This window comes from Theropithecus gelada, chromosome 7a (assembly GCF_003255815.1).
Source record: "Theropithecus gelada isolate Dixy chromosome 7a, Tgel_1.0, whole genome shotgun sequence".
Taxonomy (NCBI): domain Eukaryota; kingdom Metazoa; phylum Chordata; class Mammalia; order Primates; family Cercopithecidae; genus Theropithecus; species Theropithecus gelada.
Window position 1 is genome coordinate 16,710,820 of NC_037674.1, and position 22,561 is coordinate 16,733,380.

The following is a 22,561-nucleotide window of genomic DNA, read 5'->3' on the forward strand; positions in this document are numbered from 1 at the left end:
CCCCCCCCCCCCCCCCCCGTGGGGGGGAGAGCAACCCCCCCAAAAAAAAAAAAAAAAAAAAAAAAAAAAAAAAAAAAAACCCCGTCTCAACTAAAAAATACAAAAAACTAGCCGGGCGAGGTGGCGGGTGCCTGTAGTCCCAGCTACTAGGGAGGCTGAGGCAGGAGAATGGTGTAAACCCGGGAGGTGGAGCTTGCAGTGAGCTGAGATCCGGCCACTGCACTCCAGCCTGGGCGACAGAGCAAGACTCCATCTCAAAAAAAAAAAAAAGAAAATATACCACCACCTATGCCAAAATTGGCATACTCTTAGGGAGCTTTCTTTTTAAATTCCCATGTGATGTCATGTGTTTGTAAGCTTACTGTATGCTGTAAGCTCCATGAAAGCCCAGACCCGAGTCCAGCTGCTCATCACTGCATCCCAGGGCTTGGCCCTCAGGAAGCACTTTTTAAGTATTAAGCTCACATTAAATATTTGTTGTATAAATATGAACATTCATTAAGTGTTCACTTAAGTGAGGTGTAGTAGATAGGTAGGAAAGAGAAACAAGCATTAAATGTGCTTTTTGTTGTTTTTTTCATTGGTTTTTTAAAATTCTCCTTCCTACCTTGCCCCTGGCCTGGTGATCACCCTGTACTTAGACTTTCAGCAGTGTGATCACATGATTAGCAAGGGGCTTCCCTCGCTTGCTTTCCGTAGACTCTGGTTTTATTCTTTTATCTTATCCTTTCATTCAAATGTGATTTTTACAAAGCACAGTCTTTTTTTTTTTTTTTTCTTTTTTTGAGATGGAGTTTCCACTCTTGTTCCCCAGTATGGAGTGCAATGGCACCATCTCAGCTTACTGCAACCTCCACCTCCCAGGTTCAAGCAATTCTCCTGCCTCCGCCTCCTGAGTAGCTGGGATTACAGGCGGCCACCACCATGCCCAGCTAATTTTTGCATTTTTAGTAGAGATGAGATTTCACTGTGTTGGCTGGGCTAATCTCGAACTCTTGACCTCTGGTGATCCACCCACCTTGGCCTCCCAAAGTGCTGGGATTACAGGTGTGAGCCACCATGCCCAGCCCCGAAACACAGTCTTAATTTTCTTTTCTATGTTCATATTGTTGCAGTAAACTAAGGAACGGAGAGACTAATACGGAGTACAGGAGGATTTGTTTTAGGCACACACCAGCTCAGAGGATTCACATCTGAAAGCTGAGCCTTGAACAAAGATAGCCGAGGTTTTTATAAGCAGCTTTACAGAAGCAAAATTAAAGCAATTAATCATACAGTAACAGGTTACATAATCTATAGCATAAAATAACTTGACTTAGCCAGTGGCCTTGTAGCTGCATTAAAAGGAAAAAAAGAACTGGCTAAATACAGACATTTGTAAAACATAATCATGCTAATCATGCTTAAGAAGCCTGGGAAAAGAGTAACAGTAAAAGAACTTGTGTTTCTCTTTTTTTTTTTTCTTTCAACCTTGCTCTGGAACAGGGAAGGGGTTGGGGGGAGGGTGGTGTCTGGAGCTTATTCCTTTGGCCTTGGGTATTCAGACAGCGTTATCTCTAACTGTCTTTAAAGGGAGCTGCTAGGCAGAGGAAAACTTGTTCTTTTCTTTTGAACTCTTGCCTTGCCACATTCTGGGCCTTAGCTTTTACTTTTCTTGGAGTGAATAAATGCAGCACTTATTATTATTATTATTTAAGTTTCTGCCTCAATATAGTCACTTGCTCAGTAGACTATCTAGGTTTCTTCATTTGTCCTTGCTAAGACAGTTAATCTTGCCATTTCTATTTTCCTCTTAATGTGCCCTATTATCTCCTATTCTCAAATTTACATCCTCATGACATTTGATAAGGCAGAGAACCAAATCTGCCACCAAAAATCTCATTATCCTACTTTTCTTCCTTTAACCCCTTTTCCCCCTCACTTTGGTACTTGTCTTTGGAAGGCAGCAATTATTTCTTATTTATCATCAAAATATTTTATTTTCTTTTTAAATTTGTAGCAGAATCACTCAGAGATAAAAATAAGTAATGCCACTGAATTCCAGAATCATGAAAAGCAGGAAAACCAGGATCTCAGAGCTACTGCAAATGTTCCTTCTCCACCAGATGAGCACCAAGGAGCTAAGAATGCTGTTTCCTCAGGTGAACGTGGAATAAATGGTATGTCAAGTGACTTGAAAAACCAAAATTGCTAGAAGTAGCTGGGTACGTTAGTTTCCTAGGACTGTCGTGACAAAGCACCACAAACTGGACAGCTTACAAAAACAGAAATTTACTCTTTCATAGTTCTAGAGGCTGGAAGTCCAAAATCGATGTGTCAGCAGGACCATGCTTCTCTGAGACTCTGGGTGGAATCCTTCCTTGCCTCTGACTACTTTGCGATGGCTGTCGACGCCTGGTGTTCCTTGGGTTGCAGCTGCATCATGCCAGTCTCTGGCTCTGACAGCGCATGATATTCTCCCTATATGTCTTCTTAATAGGACACCAGTCATATTGGATTAGGATCCACCCAAATAGGCCAAGCATAGTGGCTGATGCCTGTAATCCCATTACTTTAGGAAGCCAAGTCAGGAGGATTGATTGAGCCTAGGAGTTTAGGACCAGCCTGGGCAACATGGCGAGACCCTGTCTCTACAAAAAGTCAAAAGAATCAGCCAGCCATGATGGTGCACATCTGTGGTCCCAGCTACTCAGGAGGCTGAGGTGACAGGGTCGCTTGAACCCAGGAGGTTAAGGCTGCAGTGGGCCATCTTCATATCACTTCACCCCAGCATGGACAGAGTGACACCCTATCTCAAAAAATTAAAAGAACGTCCAAATGATGTCATTTTAACCTTAATACATCTGAAAAAAATTCCTATATCTAAATAAGGTCATATGACAGGTACCAGTGGTTAGGACTTCAACATATCTTTTAGGGGCCACAATTCAACCCATAGCACCATGTTATAGAATTTCTTTTTTTTTTTTTTTTTTTAGACAGAGTCTTGCTCTGTCACCCAGCCTGGAGTGCAAAGGTGCAATCTCTGCTCACTACAACCTCCACCTCCTGGGTTCAAGCAATTCTCCTGCCTCAGCCTCCCAAGTAGCTGGGATTACAGGTGCGTGCCACCAGGCCCAGCTAATTTTTGTATTTTTAGTAGAGACGGGCTTTCACCATGTTGGCCAGGCTGGTCTCGAACTCCTGACCTCGTGATCCACCCACCTCAGCCTCCCAAAGTGCCGAGATTACAGGCATGAGCCACCTCACCTGGCCTTCCTTTCTCTTCCTTTTGCTTACTAAACCTCTGCTCCTAAAAAATAAAAATAAAAATAAATAAATAAATGAAAATAAAATATCTCAGTATCAGTTTCACCTGGGCAAATCTGCTAGGGCCCTGAGCCTTGCCAGAGGAGGAGTTAGAGAGATTGAGGGAGGATAATCAATTCCAGTATTCACCAAGCAGTTAAATCTGGAATTTCTAATCCTGAGCCTTCTCATTTTCCCTAAAACTTTGAGTGTCATACTGAATCCAGAAAATTACAGGAAAAAATGTTCTGATTCCTTGGGTCTGAGATGGGCCTGAGAATCTTCAGTTTTTAACAAGTCTCCCAGGTAATTTTTTATTTTTTATTTTTTTGAGACAAGGTCTTGCTCTGTTGCCCAGGCTGGAGTGCAATGGTGCGATCTCAGCTCACTGCAGCCTTAGCCTCCCGAGTAGCTGGGACTACAAGCATGCACCACCATGCTCAGCTAATTTTTGTAGTTTTAGTAGAGATGGGCTTTCACCATGTTGCCCAGGCTAGTCTCAAACTCCTGAGCTCCAGTAATCTGCCCACTTCAGCCTCCTAAAGTGCTGGGATTACAGGTGTGAGCCACCATGCCTGGCCAATATTTTTCAATACAGGCCAGTTTTTTGTTCTCTGAGGTGGTTTGTCTAATATGTCCTCATGTTTAGATTCAGACTAGAAACTGTTGGCAGGAATCCCACAGAGCAATGCTGTTGCTTTCTCAGTAGGCACCCTAGGAGGCACAAGTGCTGGGTGTTCCTATGACTAGTCTTGTTAACTTCCATCCGTTGGTTATGGTGGTGTCTGCTAGGTTGTTCCTTTGTGAAGTTACTCTTTTACCACTTGTAATATATTAATAAGTATCCTGTGGAGAGTTACTCTACATAAGTATCCTTTTTTCGTTTGTTTCTTTTTGTTTTGAGACAGTATCTCTCTCTGTTGCCCAGGCGAGAGTGCAGTGACAGGATCTAGGCTCACTGCAACTTGTGCCTCCTAGTCTCAAGCAATTCTACTGCTTCAGCCTTCCGAGTAGCTGGGATTATAGGTGTGCACCACCATGCCTGGGTAGTTTTTGTCTTTTCAGTAGAGACAGGGTTTCACCATGTTGGCCAGGCTGGTCTCCAACTCTTAACCTCAGGTGATCTGCCCGCTTTGGCCTCCCAAAGTGCCAGGATTCCAGGCATGAGCCACCAAGCCCTGCCAAATACCCTGTTTCTCATGAAACTTTCACTTTCTGGTTTTACAGCCAAAGTCTAAGCAGAAGCCCCTGCAACCATTCCAACTCAGACAGAACATTGTTTTGCCTTGTTTTACGGATACATTGGGGAAACTTAAGGACAAGAACTTTAGAAATGGTATTTCTTGGAAACCTACTTGCTTGTAAATCAGTGATTGAAAGAAAATTTAAAAAAAAATTAAAAAGAGATGAAAGCTCATTGAATATTTTTAAAATAGATTACCTCAAGTTGAAAAAGATGTAAGATTGAGGCTTTCTTATATTTTAAGATTAGACTTATAGCTCTATAGCATATTATACGGGGCCCTTTATGGTTTAACCCGCTACCTGTCCTATTCTCAATGTACTCCACTCCCTCTTATGTACCCTACACTTCAGCAATTTCAGCCTACCTCAGTTTCTCTGAATGTCATTATTTCCACTGTACTATAACCTTATATATCACTATTGTTCCCTCTGCCTGGTATGGTTCTTTTCCTTCCTTGCCTAATAAATTCCATTAAGGTCAAAAAAATACGCGACAGAATTTGAGAAATAATTATGGTAAGTGAGAAAAAATTACCTAACCTAATATATACCATAATTTCAACTGGAGTTAATAATAATAATGATCTGGCTATAGTGGCACATGCCTGTAGTCCCAGCTACTCTGGAGGCTGAAGCAGAAGTATCACTTGTGCCCAGGAGTTTGAGACTTAGCTGGGCAACATAGTGAGACCCTGTCTCTTAAAAAAAGCAAACAGGCCAGGTGCAATGGCTCTCGCTTATAATCCTTACACTTTGGGAGGCCAAGGTTGGTGGATTACCTGAGGTCAAGAGTTCAAGACCAGCCTGGCTAACATGACAAAACCCGTCTCTACTAAAAATACAAAAATTAGCCGGGTATGGTGGCTAACACTTGTAATCCCAGCTACTTAGGAGGCTGAGGCAGGAGAATCTCTTGAACCCGGGAGGTTGCAGTGAACCAAGTTCACGCCACTGCTCTTCATCCTGGGCGACAGTGTGAGAGTCCATCTCAAAACAAACAAACAAACAAATGACCACAACCAAAATAAGCAGAAGAAGCAGAGGACCAGAGGAAATATGCCAGATGTTCATGGTGTTTCTTTGGCTGATTGGATTACCTGACTTTTATCACATCAGTTGTAACGATATTATGTTCATAATAAAAACTGAAAAAGTTGTTTTTTAACCAATACGTATATGTTTAAATTTAATTTATATTAAATACTGTTTTAACAATAGAGATGGGGTCAGGGTCAGGCATGGTGGCTCACTCCTGTAATCCCAGAACTTTGGGAGATCTAGGCGGACGGATCACGAGGTCAGGAGATTGAGACCATCCTGGCTAACATGGTGAAACCCCGTCTCTACTAAAAAATACAAAAAGTTGGCCGGGCGTAGTGGCAGGTGCCTGTAGTTCCAGCAACTTGGGAGGTTGAGGCAGGAGAATGGCATGAACCCGGGAGGCGGAGCTTGCAGTGAGCCAAGATCGCGCCACTGCACTCCAGCCTGGGCAACAGAGTGAGACTCCATCTCTTTAAAAAAAAAAAAAAGAGGGCCGGGCACGGTGGCTCAAGCCTGTAATCCCAGCACTTTGGGAGGCCGAGACAGGTGGATCACGAGGTCAGGAGATCGAGACCATCCTGGCTAACCCGGTGAAACCCCGTCTCTACTAAAAAATACAAAAAAATAGCCGGGCAAGATGGCGGGCGCCTGTAGTCCCAGCTACTCGGGAGGCTGAGGCCGGAGAATGGCGTGGACCCGGGAGGCGGAGCTTGCAGTGAGCTGAGATCCGGCCACTGCACTCCAGCCTGGGCGACAGAGCGAGACTCCGTCTCAAAAAAAAAAAAAAAAAAAAAAAAAAAGGAAAAAGAAATATGTGTAAGTTAACAGAGCATTTTCACATGGTAGGCTCTGCCAAGGTGGTTGTAGAAATAGCACATAAGGAGCACAAAGAATTAGTTACAGCATTCCTACGATTACAGGTCATATGCTTATTTCTGTGTCTTTGGATTTAGGTAACAAAGATTCAAAGGTACCTTCAAAAAGAAAGAAATCTATCTACACAGATGAGTCATCCAAACCTGGAAAAAATAAAAGAACTGCAATCACTACTACTCCAAGTAAGTTTTGTAGGCAAAGCCATAATAAATAATGGTTGCCCCACTTCAGACTGATGTTGGACTGGAACAGCTAAAAGCATAGAGGCTGGAACCAGTTTACATTCTAGTTCTCTCATCTTTTAGGCTTGAGATCTTGGGGAAATTACTCATCTTCAATAAACTCACTTCCTCAGTGTAAAGTGGAAATAGTTATACTATAGTACCTATTTCTTTTTTTTTTTTTTTTGAGACAGGGTCTTGCTCTCTCGCCTAGGCTAGAGTGCAGTGGCGTGATCTTGGCTCACTGCAACCTCTGCCTCCCAGGTTCAAGCAATTCTCCTGCCTCAGCCTCCCGAGTAGCTGGGATTACAGGTGTGCTCCACCACGACCAGCTGATTTTTGTATTTTCAGAAGAGACAGGGCTTCACCATGTTGGCCAGCATGGTCTCGATCTCTTGACCTCGTGATCTGCCTGCCTCGGCCTCCCAAAGTGCTGGGATTCCAGGTGTGAGCCACCCTGCCTGGCCTATAGTACCTATTTCATCAGGTTGATAGATACATAAATTGAGAATACTTTTTCCACTACTGCTTCCCTATCATGGCAAATAGCATGCAGCAAGGATTCAATAAACATCTGATGAATGAATGTACGAAGTACTTGTTACAATTCCCACCTTCTAATAAGTTTTTCATAAGTCTAAATGACTCTGTTTTTGGACATGTAATTCTTCTTCTCTCTTGTATTGTTGGAACATTGCTTGGCACATAGAATGTTGATTATTATATTTATAGTAGTTACAATGCTGCTCATCCTATATTCAAAATTCAGTAAATGTTCATATACTTAATCAGAACAGGATACAGCAGGGGTCAGCAAACTGCTGCCTCCCTTGGCCTGTCTTATATCCTTTGAGCTAATAATGGCTTTTATATTTTTTAAAGAATTTAAAAACAAGAAGAATGGCCAGGCATGGTTCTCACACCTGTAATCCCAGCATGTTGGGAGGTGCAGTGGGGTGGATCACCTGAAGTCGGGAGTTTGAGATAAGCCTGGCCAGCATGGTGAAACCCCATCTCTACTAAAAATACAAAAAAATTAGCTAGATATGGTGGCAAATGCCTTTAACCCCAGCTACTCAGAAAACTAAGGCAGGAGAATCGCTTGAACCCAGAAGGCGGAGGTTGCAGTGAGCCAAGATCACGCGATTGCACTCTAGCCTGGGTAATAGAGCAAGACTCCATCTCAAAAAAAAATAAATAAAATAAAAACAAGAAGAATATGAGACAAAGACCATATCATATGTGGCCATAAAGCCTAAAATCTTTTTTTTTTTTTTTTTTTTTTTTTTTTTTTTTTTTTTTTTTTGAGACGAAGTTTTGCTCTTATTGCCCAGGCTGGATACCTCCCGGGTTCAAGCGATTCTCCTGCTTCAGTGTCCCGAGTAGCTGGGATTACAGGCATGTGCCACCACACCCGGCTAATTTTTGTATTTTTAGTAGACAGGGTCTCTCCATGTTGTTCAGGCTGGTCTCAAGCTCCCGACCTCAGGTGATCTGCCCGCCTTGGCCTCCCAAAGTTCTGGGATTACAGTTGTGAGCCACCATGCCCAGCCAAGCCTTAAATACTTTTATCTAGCCCTTTATAGAATAAGTTTATCAGTCGTTGACATAGAGCATTATAAAGTATCAAATTCATGATTAAATAAAGACCACTTGTGACTAATTGGTAAGGGAGTAAATCTTCTACTGTCATCCTCTGGACTAAACCAAGATGTCAATTTAGTGAAATTTGTCAATGAGGAGATGGTGAATGTTTGATAGTTTATAAGACGAATGTGCTTTGCCCCTGAGTTTCCAAAAACTAAGTATTTTGAAATTAATGTTTTAGCAAAAATTATATTGAAGTTGAATGTCAGGGATGCAAAAAAGAGAATAAGTGTTAACAGAAAAACACAGAGAAGATAAATAGATTTTGTTTTGTTACTAATTTTTATATTGGGGGAACATTCTAGACTTTAAGAAGCTTCATGAAGCTCATTTTAAGGAAATGGAGTCCATCGATCAATATATTGAGAGAAAAAAGAAACATTTTGAAGAACACAATTCCATGAATGATCTGAAGGTATGTAGATAAAATTGTGTTCTTAATGGGACTAAACTGTTTGATTATAATTTTGAAATTATATAACACCATGGTAACAACAACTGGCTGTCACTCTACCAGTAGATTTGTTTGAGTTTAATATATCTTTATCTAAAACTTGCTTTCCCCTACTCTGAGAATTTTCAAAATCCTCTGGATAAAACTGAATCCATGGCCAAGCGCAGTGTCTCATGCCTGCAATCCTAGCATTTTGGGAGGCCAAGGCAGGTGGATTACCTCAGGTCGGGAGTTCAAGGCCAGCCTGGCCAACATAGTGAAACCCTGTCTCTACAAAAAAATACAAAAAATTAGCAGGGGTTGGCACACGCCTGTAATCCCAGCTACTCAGGAGGCTGAGGCAGGAGAATCACTTGAACCAGGAGGCCAAGGTTACAGTGAGCCGAGATCGCGCCACTGTGCTCTAGCCTGGGTGACAGAGTGAGACTCCGTCTGAAAAAACAGAAAACAGTGAATCCTGACTATGAGAAACTATTTCCAAAATGGCAATGTCATTCTACTTTCCATATTCAGATGTTTTGCCTATTACTTTCATTGAGGATGAACCAACTTACGGCTGAAGCCGTCTTCTTTCCCTTGTCCCTTACGTAAAGAAAAATGGGTGATTAATAATGGCAAACCTGAAGGGTTCCTGTGGTAACAGCTCCCTCTAGGGCTTTCAGTCCAAGTCCCACAGGACTCAAAGCCTCCTCAAAGTAAGAGAAGGTGATAAAGTCAACTCTGAGACTGAGTTAGCAGAGTAGTGAGTTAATAACATTCTAGCAAGTTGATGTTATTGGTATCTGGTGTTAAGGCAGTGCCGAAGGGAGGGCAAGAAACACATTTTTAAATATTTATTGATTTATGTATTTTCCTCATAAAGTCAGGGTCTCCCTGTGATGCCCAGGCTCTCCTTGAACGCCTAGGCTCGAGTGATCCTCCCACCTCGGCCTCCCAAAGTGCTGGGATTACAGGTGTGAGCCACCAGATTATATTTATTTCTATTCGCTGTATTTAATTCTTAACCCCATGTTTATTTTACATAACTTTCCTATTTCTCAAAAATAATTTAAGGCCTATTCTCAAAATAATTTGTTTATGGTATTAAATATAAAATAGTATAGTCAATTTATTTATTTATTTATTTATTTTTTTTTGAGACGGAGTCTTGCTCTGTCGCCCAGGCTGGAGTGCAGTGGCGCAATCTCGGCTCACTGCAAGCTCCGCCTCCCGGGTTCACACCATTCTCCTGCCTCAGCCTCCCGAGTAGCTGGGACCACAGGCGCCTGCCACCACGCCCGGCTAGTTTTTTGTATTTTTAGTAGAGACGGGGTTTCACCGTGTTAGCCAGGATGGTCTCGATCTCCTGACCTCGTGATCCACCCACCTCGGCCTCCCAAAGTGCTGGGATTACAGGCTTGAGCCACCGCGCCCGGCCTATAGTCAATTTAAAAGCACTGTTAGTGGGTACAGTATTGATTACCATCAGCCTCTCAGCTGAGTTTAAGTTTTCTGGCAGCTAGGGCCAAGAGGAAAACTCACCGGCTGATAAGTTGTAAATAATTTTATTTAAGTACCTAAGCTTCTTGGTGAGAAGCTTAATTGAAATAATAAACATTCATTTTAACAATGTAAAACCACTGTTACAACAATTTTTTTTCTTTTTTTTTTTTTGAGACAGAGTTTTGCTCTTGTTGCCCAGGCTGGAGGGCAGTGGTACGGTCTCAGCTCACTGCAACCATCTCCACCTCCCTGATTCAAGCGATTCTCCTGCCTTAGCCTCCCCAGTAGCTGAGATTACGGGCACCCGCCACCACACCCAACTAATTTGTATATTTTTAGTAGAGATGGGATTTCATTATGTTTGGCCAGGCTGGTCTCAAACACCTGACCTCAGGTGATCAACCCACCTCCCAAAGTGCTGGTATTACAGGCATGAGCCACCACTCCCATCCTCACTGTTACCACATTTGAAGGCACTGTTTATCAAACTTTTTTTTTTTTTTTTTTTTTGAGATGCAGTCTCACTCTGTCACCCAGGCTGGAGTGCAGTGGTGTGATCTTGGCTCACTGAAACCTCTGCCTCCCGGGTGCAACAGATTCTTTTGCCTCAGCCTACCAAGTAGTTGGGATTACGGGTGCCCACCACCACACCTGGCTAATATTTGTATTTGTAGTTTTATTTATTTATTTTTTTTAGACAGAATCTCATTGTGTTCCCCAGGCTGGAGTGCAGTGACACAATCTCGGCTCATTGCAAACTCTGCCTCCTGGATTCAAGTGATTCTCCCACCTCAGCCTCCCAAGTACCTGGGATTACAGGCGACCATCACCACGCCCAGCCAATTTTTGTTTGTTAGTTTGTTTTGACATGGAGTTTCGCTCTTGTTGCCCAATCTTCGCTCACCGCAACCTCCACCTCCCAGGTTCAAGCGATTCTCCTGCCTCAGCCTCCTGAGTAGCTGGGATTATAGGCGCTCGCCATCATGCCTGGCTAATTTTTTGTATTTTTAGTAGAGACGGGGTTTCACTATGTTGGCCAGGCTGGTCTTGAACTCCTGACCTTGTGATCCACCCACCTCAGCCTCCCAAAGTGCTGGGATCACAGGCATGAGCCATGTCCCCCAGCCCCTGCTACTTTTTATATTTTTAGTAGAGACAGGGTTTCACCATGTTGGCCAGGCTCCTGACTGGTCTCGAACTCCTGACTTCAGGTGATCCACCCACCTCGGCCTCCCAAAGTGCTGGGATTTCAGGCATGAGCCACCGCTCCTGTCCTCACTGTTACCACATTTGAGCATTTGAGGGCACTGTTTATCAGTCTCTCTTTTTTTTTTTTTTTTTTTGAGACAAGTGTCACTCTGTCACCTAGGCTGGAGTGTAGTGGTGCGATCTTGGCTCACTGCAACCTGCACCTCCCGGGTTTGACAGATTTCGCCAGCATGGCAAAACCCTGTCTCTACTAAAAATACAAAAAATACCTGGCCGTGGTGGTGCCTGTACTCCCAGCTACTCAGGAGGCTGAGACAGGAGAATCACTTGAACCCAGGAGGCGGAGGTTGCAGTGGGTGGAGGTCATACTATTGCACTCCAGCCTGGGCAACAGATCAAGACTCCATCTCAAAAAAACAAAAAAAAAATAGGCCGGGCGTGGTGGCTCACACCTGTAATCCCAGCACTTCAGGAGGCTGAGGCAGGCGGATCACCTGAGGTCAGTGGTTTGAGACCAGCCTCACCAACATGGAGAATCCTCGTCTCTACTAAAAAAACAAAATTGTCTCGGCATGGTGGTGCATGCCTGTAATCCCAGCTACTCGGGAGGCTGAGGCAGGAGAATTGCTTGAACCCGGGAGGCAGAGGTTGCAGTGAGCTGAGATCATGCTATTGCACTCCAGCCTGGGCAACAAGAGTGAAATTCCATCTCAGAAAAAATAATAAATTTACTTTAATTTAATATAAAAAAGCTTTCAGCCAGTCACAGTGGCTCACACCTGTCAATCCAGAACTTTGGGAGGGTGAGGCCGAAGGATCACGTGAACCCCGGTGTTCAAGACCAACCTGGGCAAATACAGTGAGACTCCATCTCTAAAGAAAAAAAAACAGTCAAGCTGCTGCTTTGTATATTTTGTAATATGGATGACATAATTTTCTAAGTAAAAGTTAAGAACAGAGCAAGAGGCCGGGCGCGGTGGCTCAAGCCTGTAATCCCAGCACTTTGGGAGGCCGAGACGGGCGGATCACGAGGTCAGGAGATCGAGACCATCCTGGCTAACACGGTGAAACCCCGTCTCTACTAAAAAATACAGAAAACTAGCCAGGCGTGGTGGTGGGCGCCTGTAGTCCCAGCTACTCGGGAGGCTGAGACAGGAGAATGGCGTAAACCCGGGAGGCGGAGCTTGCAGTGAGTTGAGATCCGGCCACTGCACTCCAGCCTGGGCGACAGAGCGAGACTCTGTCTCAAAAAAAAAAAAAAAAAAAAAAAAAAAGAACAGAGCAAGAACAACTGTCTCAACCATAAACTTCGAGAATTACCCTAGAAGATGTGTTGAATAAATGAATAGTTTATCTTACTTTGTAGTATAACTCCAGCCTGGTAGACCCATCTGAATGAGTTTAGTTCTAAAATAACACTGTTCACCCTGAATGTTTAAGGAATTGGCCTATCAGATGTATAACTTGGTATGATCTCCTTGGAGACTAGAGAATAAAAAAAACCAATTACAATAACTTCACCATACCTGAGATGAAGTTGCTCTTGGCACATTTGGGGCTTGATCGTTTGGATGGTGATGGACAATAATAAGCAGATATCCTAAAGAGAATCATTCTGGCTATGACAGCCTCTCTTTGACTTTCATGATAACAGAAGGCAGACTTGTTTGATCTAGTTGTCAAATGGCCTCTAAAAAGATCAGAAAACTATCTGAGTGTGGTGGCTCATGCCCATAATCCCACCTACTTGGGAGGCTGAGGTGGGAGGGTTGCTTGAGCCCAGGAATCAAAGACTAGGCTGGGCAACATAGCACAAGCCCATCTCAAATAAACAAACACATACATACCTACACTTAATTCATTTATTTTAATTAATTATTCTTTTTTTTTTTTTTTTGAGACGGAGGCTCGCTCTGTCGCCCAGGCTGGAGTGCAGTGGCTGGATCTCAGCTCACTGCAAGCTCCGCCTCCCGGGTTTACGCCATTCTCCTGCCTCAGCCTCCCGAGTAACTGGGACTACAGGTGCCCGCCACCACACCTGGCTATTTTTTTGTACTTTTAGTAGAGACGGGGTTTCACCGTGTTAGCCAGGATGGTCTCAATCTCCTGACCTCGTGATCCGCCCGTCTCGGCCTCCCAAAGTGCTGGGATTACAGGCTTGAACCATCATGCCCGACCAATTATTCATTTATAATAAAAAGATCAAAAACTTGTATTCCAAGGTACCTTGTATAGTTATAAATCTCTGTATTTTATAATTGTCTATTTTTATGCAGTTTTGCTTTTTCTCGATTTTTACTTATCTATATTAATGGTATATATTATCTAATTATATATATATAATTATTTTTCTTTTTTTTGAGACAGAGTCTCACCCTGTCACGCAGGTGGTAATTCAGTGATGCAGTGATGGTTCACTGCAGCCTCAACCTCCTGGGCTCAGGTGATCCTCACACCTCAGCCTCCTTAGTAGCTGGGACGATAGTCATGCACTACTACACCCGGCTATTTTTCAGTATTTTGCAGAGACAGCCCTCACTGTGTTGTCCAGGCTGGTCTCAAACTCCTAGGCTCAAGCACTCCTCCCTCTTCTGCCTCCCAAAGTACTGGGATAACAGGCATGAGCCACCAGATTATATTTATTTCTAGTCCCTGTATTTAATTCTTAACCTACATTTTTACTTTTCTAAATATTAATTTCAATTGTCATATCTCAGTTGACAGGTAATAAAGTTAATTTTTTCTGCTTGCAATAGATCTTAGACCAATGATAATAAGATATTCAGTTACTCTTTGTGCCTTGACAGTATCTAAGAAAGATACCCTAAGTGAAACCCTTCAAGCATTTATTTCCGTCCCTCTTTTTGTTTTTTGTTTTAAAGGACTTAAAAAAGCTATTGTTTGGGGATAGAGAGAGGGTGGAATTATTTGTAGATTCCACATGTTAAATATATAAGTTCTAAAAATATATATATACACACACACACACATATATATATATATATAAAAAATAAGTTCTTTAGGTTTGTTTTTATAGAGACAAGATCTCCTAATGTTGCCCAGGCTGGTCATGAACTCCTGGGCTTAAGCGATCCTCCTGCCTCAGCCTCCCAAAGTGCTGAGATTGCAGGGTGTGAGCCACTGCACCTGGCCTAAGTTTATATTTAATAAACTGTATATAATGTCTCAAAGCTTCCGTATTTCCTAAATAATCTCTTTTTTCCCCCCTTTTTGACTACAAAGGACTGTTTTTCTACATTATGTCTCTAGTTAGAAAATGTCTGGCTAGGCTGGGCGTGGTGGCTCACGCCCGTAATCCCGGCAGTTTGGGAGGCTGAGACAGGCAGATCACAAGGTCAGCAGTTCAAGACCAGCCTGGCCAACATAGTGAAACCCCGTTTCTACTAAAAATACAAAAATTAGCCAAGTGTGGTTGCAGACGCCTATAGTCCCAGCTACTTGGGAGGCTGAGGCAGAAGAATTGCTTGAACCTGAGAGGTGGAAGTTGCAGTGAGCTGAGACTATGCCATTGCACTCCAGCCTGGGTGAAAGAAACAGACTCCGTCTCAAAAAGAAAAGAAAACAAAATGCCTAGATAGCTGGGCACAGTGGCTCATGCCTATAATCCAAACACTTTGGGAGACAAGGCAGGCAGATCACTTGAGGTCAGGCATTTGAGACCAGCCTGGCCAACATGGCAACATCCTGTCTCTAAAAATACAAAAATTAGCTGGGCATGGTGGCAGGTGCCTATAATCCCAGCTACTCAGAAGGCTAAGGTGGGAGGATTGCTTGAACCTGGAAGGTGGAGATTGCAGTAAACCCATATGGTGCCACTTCACTTCAGCCTGGGCAACAGAGCCAGACTCTGTCTCAAATTTTAAAAAAAAGAAAGAAAATGCCTGGGTCCATAGCAGCTGGGAAAGACTTTCTTGTAACTGATTACTCAGCCACAACCGGAAATTGCTCTTTATAGCAGAATCCTCATAGCGATAAATGGCAGGTAACTGTGGAGCCAGCGAGACAGGTAGAATAGGATGAGGTGAGGTAGTGGGGAAGGGAAAGATTCCAAATGGAGTTACAAATGAGGAATGAAACAGGGATAAATGGAAATGCTCTTCTGAACTTTGCCTAGGAGACAATACTGTATCAGAAGCCAAGCCTTTTTTTTTTTTTGGAGATGTAGTCTCACTCTGTTGCCAGGCTGGAGTGCAATGGCATGATCTCGGCTCACTGCAACCTCCGCCTCCCGGGTTCAAGTGATTCTCTTGCCTCAGCCTCCTGAGTAACTGGGACTACAGGCACGTGCCATGATGCTCAGCTAATTTTTGTATTTTGAGTAGAGAAGGGGTTTCACCATGTTGGAGAGGCCAAGCTTTTAAAATGGTGCATTTTCTCTTCAGCAGCATCCCATCAATAAGGGAGGGGTCAGGACTCCAGTACCTCCAAGAGGAAGACTCTCTGTGGCTTCTACTCCCATCGGCCAACGACACTCGCAAGGCCGGTCTTGTGGCCCTGCAAGTCAGAGTACCTTGGGTCTGAAGGGGTCACTCAAGCGCTCTGCTATCTCTGCAGCTAAAACAGGTGTCAGGTAAAGAAATCACTTCAAAATGTAATCATGAACAAGATTTCACATGGATCATATAAAAAAATTTTTTTTAATTAGCAAATAATATTCGTACATACTCATGGGGGTACGTAGTGATATTTCCTTTTTTTTTTTTTTTTTTTTTGAGACAGAGTTGCGCTCTGTTGCCCAGGCTGGAGTGCAGTGGCGCGATCTCAGCTCACTGCAACCTCCACCTCCTGGGTTCAAGCGATTCTCCTGCCTCAGCCTCCCGAGTAGCTGGGACTATAGGTATGTGCCACCACACCCGGCTAATTTTTTGTATTTTTAGTAGAAATGGGCTTTCATCATGTTAGCCAGGATGGTTTCAATCTCCTGACCTCATGATCCACCCGCCTCAGCCTCCCAAAGTGTTGGTATTACAGGCGTGAGCCACCGCGCCTGGCCCATAGTGATGTTTTAATATATATATTGTATGGTAGTCAGATCAGGGTAATTAGCATATCCATCATTTCAAACAGTTATCATTTCTTTATATTTAGTATCCTCCTTCTAGCTATTTGAAACCACCATGCCCAGCTAATTTTGCAAGGTCTCACTATGTTGTCCAGTCTGGTCTTGAACTCTTGGGCTCAAGTGACCCTCCCCCCTTGGCCAACCAAAGTGCTGGGATTACAAACATGCAGTTGCACCAGCCTTTCTTTTTTTTTTTTTTTTTTCCAGATAGAGTCTCACTCCATTGCCTAGGCTGGACTGTAGTGGTGAGATCTTGACTCACTGTAATCTCCTCCTCCCAGGTTCAAGCGATTCTCAGCCTCCCAAGTAGCTGGGACTATAGGCACGTACCACCACAACCAGCTAAGTTTTCCTTTTTAGTAGAGACGGGGTTTCACCATGTTGGCCAGGCTGGTCTCAAACTCCTGACCTCAGGTGATCCACCTGCCTCGGTCTCCCAAAGTGCTGGGATTACAGGCGCAAGCCACCACACCTGGCCGCACCCGGGTATACATACCTCTTAAATTTCTCATTCAAATTGTGAATTGTTTTCCTGATTTCATTGACTTGTCTGTATTATTTTGTGTGTCTCACAGAGTTGCCCTAAGATTATTATTTTGAATTCTTTTTCTGGTATTTCATATATTTCCCTATGAATTGGGTTATTGGAGAATTACCATTTTTCTTTGGAGGTGACTTGTTTCCCTACGTTTTCATGGTTTATGTGTCCTTGCATTGATTTCTACACATCTGTTAGGAAAGTGACCTCTTCCAGTTTTATAGAGGAGGTTTCATAGGGAAGAACATACTCACATGAATAGGTCTTGGGGTGTCAGTTAAGTGGGGTGTGTTGGCCTTGGTTCTAAGTGGGCACAGGAATATAGTCGCTGTGTAGTTTCTCCAGCTGTAGTGCATTTGAGTGGCATTTGTAAGTCTCTCAGTAGCCTAGGCTAAGAGAGTTGGTGGTGATGGTGGCTTTGCCAGGTTTGGGACCATGGGGCTGTTTCTCAGCCCTGGTATGCAGTTGCATGGCTGCTTGGCTGACCTTGGGGCATATCTACCAGAGGCTGCTTACAACACTGCCTCTCAGGCCCTTACTAGGAGTACAGGGGCATTGGGCAGGTCAGGGGCTTCTCTGCGGGGGTGAGGCATCTCACAGCTGTTTCTCAGGCCCTAGCCACAGGCACATAGCCACTCAGCCAGCACCGGAGTACTCCGAAAGTACTGGGATTATAGGTGTGAACCATCTCACCCAGCCTGCTCGTGTTTTAATCAGATTTTTTTTCCTATTCCTCCAATGTAGTTTTTAAAACTTAAAAATATCTTTAAGTTTAGAAGTCTATTTATTGAATTAGCTTGGAATATGAAGTACCTATAATTGGTAGTTCTGATTTCATTTAAGAACACCATGGTCCAGGAGCGGTGGCTCATGCCTGTAATCCCAGCACTTTGGGAGCCCGAGTCGGGTGGATCACCTGAGGTCAGGAGTTCAAGACCAGCCATGACCAACATGGTGAAACCTCGTCTGTACTAAAAATACAAAATTATCTGGGCATGGTGGTGCGCACCTGTAATCCCAGCTGCTTCAGAGGCTAAGGCAGGAGAATCGCATGAACCCAGGAGGTGGAGGTTGCAGTGAGCCAAGATCATACCATTGCACTCCAGCCTGGGCGACAGAGTGAAACGTCGTCTCAAAAAAAAAAGAACACCATGGTCAGAGGGTTGGCCCTTCACTGCAATGTACAGGTGGGTCTGGACTTCACACCATAAGATACCATTAATTGAATGAAGGCTCATTGTTATTTCATGAACCATTAAGAAAAATCAGACTAGGCTTGGTGGCTCACGCCTGTAATCCCAGCACTTTGGGAGGCCAAGGCGGGCAGATCACGAGGTCAGGAGTTCAAGACCAGCCTGGCCAATATAGTGAAACCCCATCTGTACTAAAAATACAAAATTAGCCAGGCGTGGTGGTACATGCCTGTAATCCCAGCTACTGGGGAGGCTGAGGCAGTAGAATCACTTGAACCTGGGAGGCAGAGGTTGCAGTGAGCCAAGATCACACCATTGCACTCCAACCTGGGTGACAGAGCGAAACTCCATCTCAAAAAAAAAAGAAAAAAATTAGCCAGGTGGCCGGGCGCGGTGGCTCAAGCCTGTAATCCCAGCACTTTGGGAGGCTGAGACAGGCGGATCACGAGGTCAGGAGATCGAGACCATCCTGGCTGACACGGTGAAACCCCGTCTCTACTAAAAAATACGAAAACTTAGCCGGGCGAGGTGGCGGCGCCTGTAGTCCCAGCTACTCGGGAGGCTGAGGCAGGAGAATGTCGTAAACCCGGGAGGTGGAGCTTGCAGTGAGCTGAGATCCGGCCAATGCACTCCAGCCTAGGCGACAGAGCGAGACTCCGTCTCAAAAAAAAAAAAAAAAAAAAAAAATTAGCCAGGCACAGTGGCACACACCCATAGTCCTAGCTACTCGGGAGGCTGAGGCAGGAGGATGGCTTAAACCTAGGAGGCAGAGGTTGTAATGAGCTGAGATCACACCACTGCACTCCAGCCTGGGTGACAGAGCCAGAACCTGTCTCAAGAAAAAACCCGGCCGGGCGCGGTGGCTCAAGCCTGTAATCCCAGCACTTTGGGAGGCCGAGACGGGCGGATCACGAGGTCAGGAGATCGAGACCATCCTGGCTAACACGGTGAAACCCCGTCTCTACTAAAAAAATACAAAAACTAGCCGGGCGAAGTGGCGGGCGCCTGTGGTCCCAGCTACTCGGGAGGCTGAGGCAGGAGAATGGCGGGAACCCGGGAGGCGGAGCTTGCAGTGAGCTGAGATCCGGCCACCGCACTCCAGCCTGGGCGACAGAGCCAGACTCAGTCTCAAAAAAAAAAAAAAAAAAAAAAAAAAGAAAAAACCCTACCAATTAACTACTGACATCTTATGAATTGTAAAAACACATCCCAATTTCAGAGATGTTAAAATGTAGAAAAAATACTATCAGTGAATCAATCAAATACATTTGTGGCAATTTGCCATATGTAAAGAATGGTACAGAATGGGTTTATTTCTCTACCACTCAAATGAATGACATTCTTTTAGGAAGTTACAAGACCTGTTCTCACCACTCATCTAGCATAGCAGTCTTCTGCTCCCTGTGACTTCCCCTCACAAGGAGGAGGAGGAGAGAGGAAGGAGGAAGAAGAAGAAGAAGAAGGGGAGCTTTTGGCTTGCCTCTTGGACTATAATGAGACCTCCAGGCCTATTCCTCCAGCACCATCACAGGGAGAGCAGAAAAGACAAGAACATATTTTACAAATAATGTTAGTTGATATGTGATTTACTTTAGCATTAGCCTTTTAGGAATATGTCTCTTCTGCAAAAGAGGTTCATTCCTATGACAAGTATTAATTGAGGCCCTTTTCACTGCTTGCTGATAGTCAAGTGGTTTTATTTATAAGCTAGACACAAGTTACTCTTGCCACAGTACTCATGTCTTGTACTCTGCTGTCCTATTTAGGTTTTCAGCTGCTACTAAAGATAATGAGCATAAGCGTTCACTGACCAAGACTCCAGCCAGAAAGTCTGCACATGTGACCGTGTCTGGGGGCACCCCAAAAGGTGAGGCTGTGCTTGGGACACACAAATTAAAGACCACCAAGGGGAATTCTGCTGCTGGTAAAAAATAAATAAATCTGCTTCATTTTTAAGCCATGTAACTTCCCAAAATGATCAGGTGTATCTGTTTTCTTTTTTTCTTTTTTTTTTTTTTTTGAGATGGGAGTTTCACTTTTGTCATGCAGGCTAGAGAGCAATGGCGCGATCTTGGCTCACTGCAACCTCTGCCTCCCAGGTTAAAGCAATTCTCCTGCCTCAGCCTCCTGAGTAGCTGGGATTACAAACATGCACCACCACACCCAGCTAATTTTGTATATTTAATAGAGACGGTTTCCCCATGTTGGTCAGGCTGGTCTCAAACTCCTGACCTCAGGTGATCCGCCTACCTCGGCCTCCCAAAGTTCTGGGATTACAAGAGTGAGCCACTGCGCCCGTCCTGTATCTGTTTCCTTAAACCCTTTCCATTTCTATAAAATCACAAACAAAAATTTTACCATAGTATATTTTTCATTGTGTACTAGTGAGGGAAATGCCAGAGACATAAGCAAAAACCAGATATCTGCCTGAGAGCTCCATCTAATCCTAAAATGGTGACCCTCCGGGAAGGGCACTGTGCCCCTTGTAGGACTCAGGGATTCGGAGGACGAGCACAGTATTCATTACAGCCTCGGATTGGTCCTAGAGGACTCTGACACTAACAGGATCCCAGACCACAGACTTCATGTTTCATGATTCAACCATGTTGATTCATTTTCACTGTATTTTTCAGTGGTATGGGTATATGTCAGTTTATCTATTTTACTATTCATGAACATGTGGGTGGTTCCAGCTTTCATTATTATATGTGATGTTGCTGTGAATACTCTTAAACATGTCTCCTGTACATGTGCAAGAGTTTCCCTAGACCTAGGAGCAGAACAGCTGGATTGGAAAATATGCAGATATTTACTGTCTTGGATGAATTGTACCAATCTATGCTTCCAGCAGCAGTGTATGGCAGCCCCTTATTCTATTCCCTATCAGCATTTGATATTGATACAGTGGGATAGCTTGAACACAGGGTTTTGTGCTTTTTTTAACTAGGTGGTCTTAGATCCTGATTGCTGTTTCACAGATGTAGGCAAGAGTTCACATCTGGCAATGACCTGTGGCTTCCCCCTGTGAAAAGAAAGGATTGGCCGGACGCAGTGTCTCTTGCCTGTAATCCCAGCACTTTGGGAGGCCGAGGTGGATGGATCACTTGAGGTCAGGATTTTGAGACCAGCCTGGCCAACATGGTGAAATCCTATCTCTACTAAAAATACAAAAATTAGCCAGGCATGGTGGCATGCATCTATCGTCCCAGCTATTCAAGAGGCTGAGGTAGGAGAATCACTTGTACCAGGAAGCAGAGGTTGCAGTGAGCTGAGATTGTGCTACTGTACTCCAGCCAGCCGGGGCAATACAGTGAGACCCTGTCTCAAAAAGAAGAAAAAAAGAGAGAGAGAAAGGATTAACTGATGGCTGACTGTAGCAAAAAGGCTAACTAAACTACGCCATCCTTAGGCTGGGCATGGTGGCATGGAGATCAACCTGGCCAACATGGCAAAACCTCATCTCTACTAAAGTTACGAAAATTAGCCGGGCATGGTAGCACTTGCCTGTAATCTCAGCTACTCGCTTGAGAATCACTTGAACCCAGGAGGCGGAGGTTGCGCTGAGCCGAGATCACATCACTGCACTCCAGCCTGGGAGACAGAGCAAGACTCCATCTCAAAAAAATAAAAATAAACTATACCATCCTGGATATTTTTAGCTTCACGGTACAAAAATTCATATTCTTTTTTTTTTTGAGACGGAGTCTCGCTCTATCACCCAGGCTGGAGTGCAGTGGCACCATCTCGGCTCACTGCAACCTCCGCCTCCTGGGTTCAAGCGATTCTTCTGCCTCAGTCTCCCAAGTAGCTGGGACTACAGATGCCCGCCACCACACCTGGCTAATTTTTGTATTTTTGGTAGAGATAGGGTGTCACCGTATTGGCCAGGTTGGTCTCGAACTCCTGACCTCGTGATCTGCCCGCCTCCGCCTCCCAAAGTGCTAGGATTACAGGTGTGAGCCACCGTGCCCAGCCAAAAATTAAAATTCTGAAGTGATAAGAGCCCTTATTATTAATATTCTTGACTTTAAACAATCCTGCCTCAGCCTTCCAAAGTGCTGAGATTATAGGTATGAGCCACCAGGCCATGAATCTTCTCAACTATGTGATTAGGTTCTTTTTATGTTTATTTATGTTAATGATAATACTATTAATAATATGTAATTTTTATGGAACTTATCAGAGAAATAAGCTGAAAAATTACCGTTCTTTCTTTCAACAGAATTCTAAACTTCCATCTGATCTTAGGAAATGTCATGATATTCAGAACATTTACAAAGCTAC

At 44.0% G+C, this 22,561-nt stretch overlaps 1 protein-coding gene across 7 annotated transcripts in view; it reads left to right on the forward strand.

Moving 5' to 3' along the window:
* Window positions 1-22,561, forward strand: part of NUSAP1 (nucleolar and spindle associated protein 1) — a 47,083-nt gene that overhangs the window by 16,720 nt on the left and 7,802 nt on the right. For 2 of the 7 annotated variants that reach the window (XM_025389984.1, XM_025389989.1), the window contains 5 exons: window positions 2,000-2,141; window positions 6,528-6,632; window positions 8,624-8,733; window positions 15,870-16,054; window positions 20,044-20,201. In XM_025389984.1, the coding sequence (XP_025245769.1) occupies window positions 2,000-2,141; window positions 6,528-6,632; window positions 8,624-8,733; window positions 15,870-16,054; window positions 20,044-20,201 (700 nt within the window). Of the gene's footprint in view, window positions 1-1,999; window positions 2,160-6,527; window positions 6,633-8,623; window positions 8,734-15,866; window positions 16,055-20,043; window positions 20,202-22,561 lie in introns of all 7 variants that reach the window. The other 5 variants (XM_025389983.1, XM_025389985.1, XM_025389986.1 and 2 more) reach the window with 5 other exon arrangements.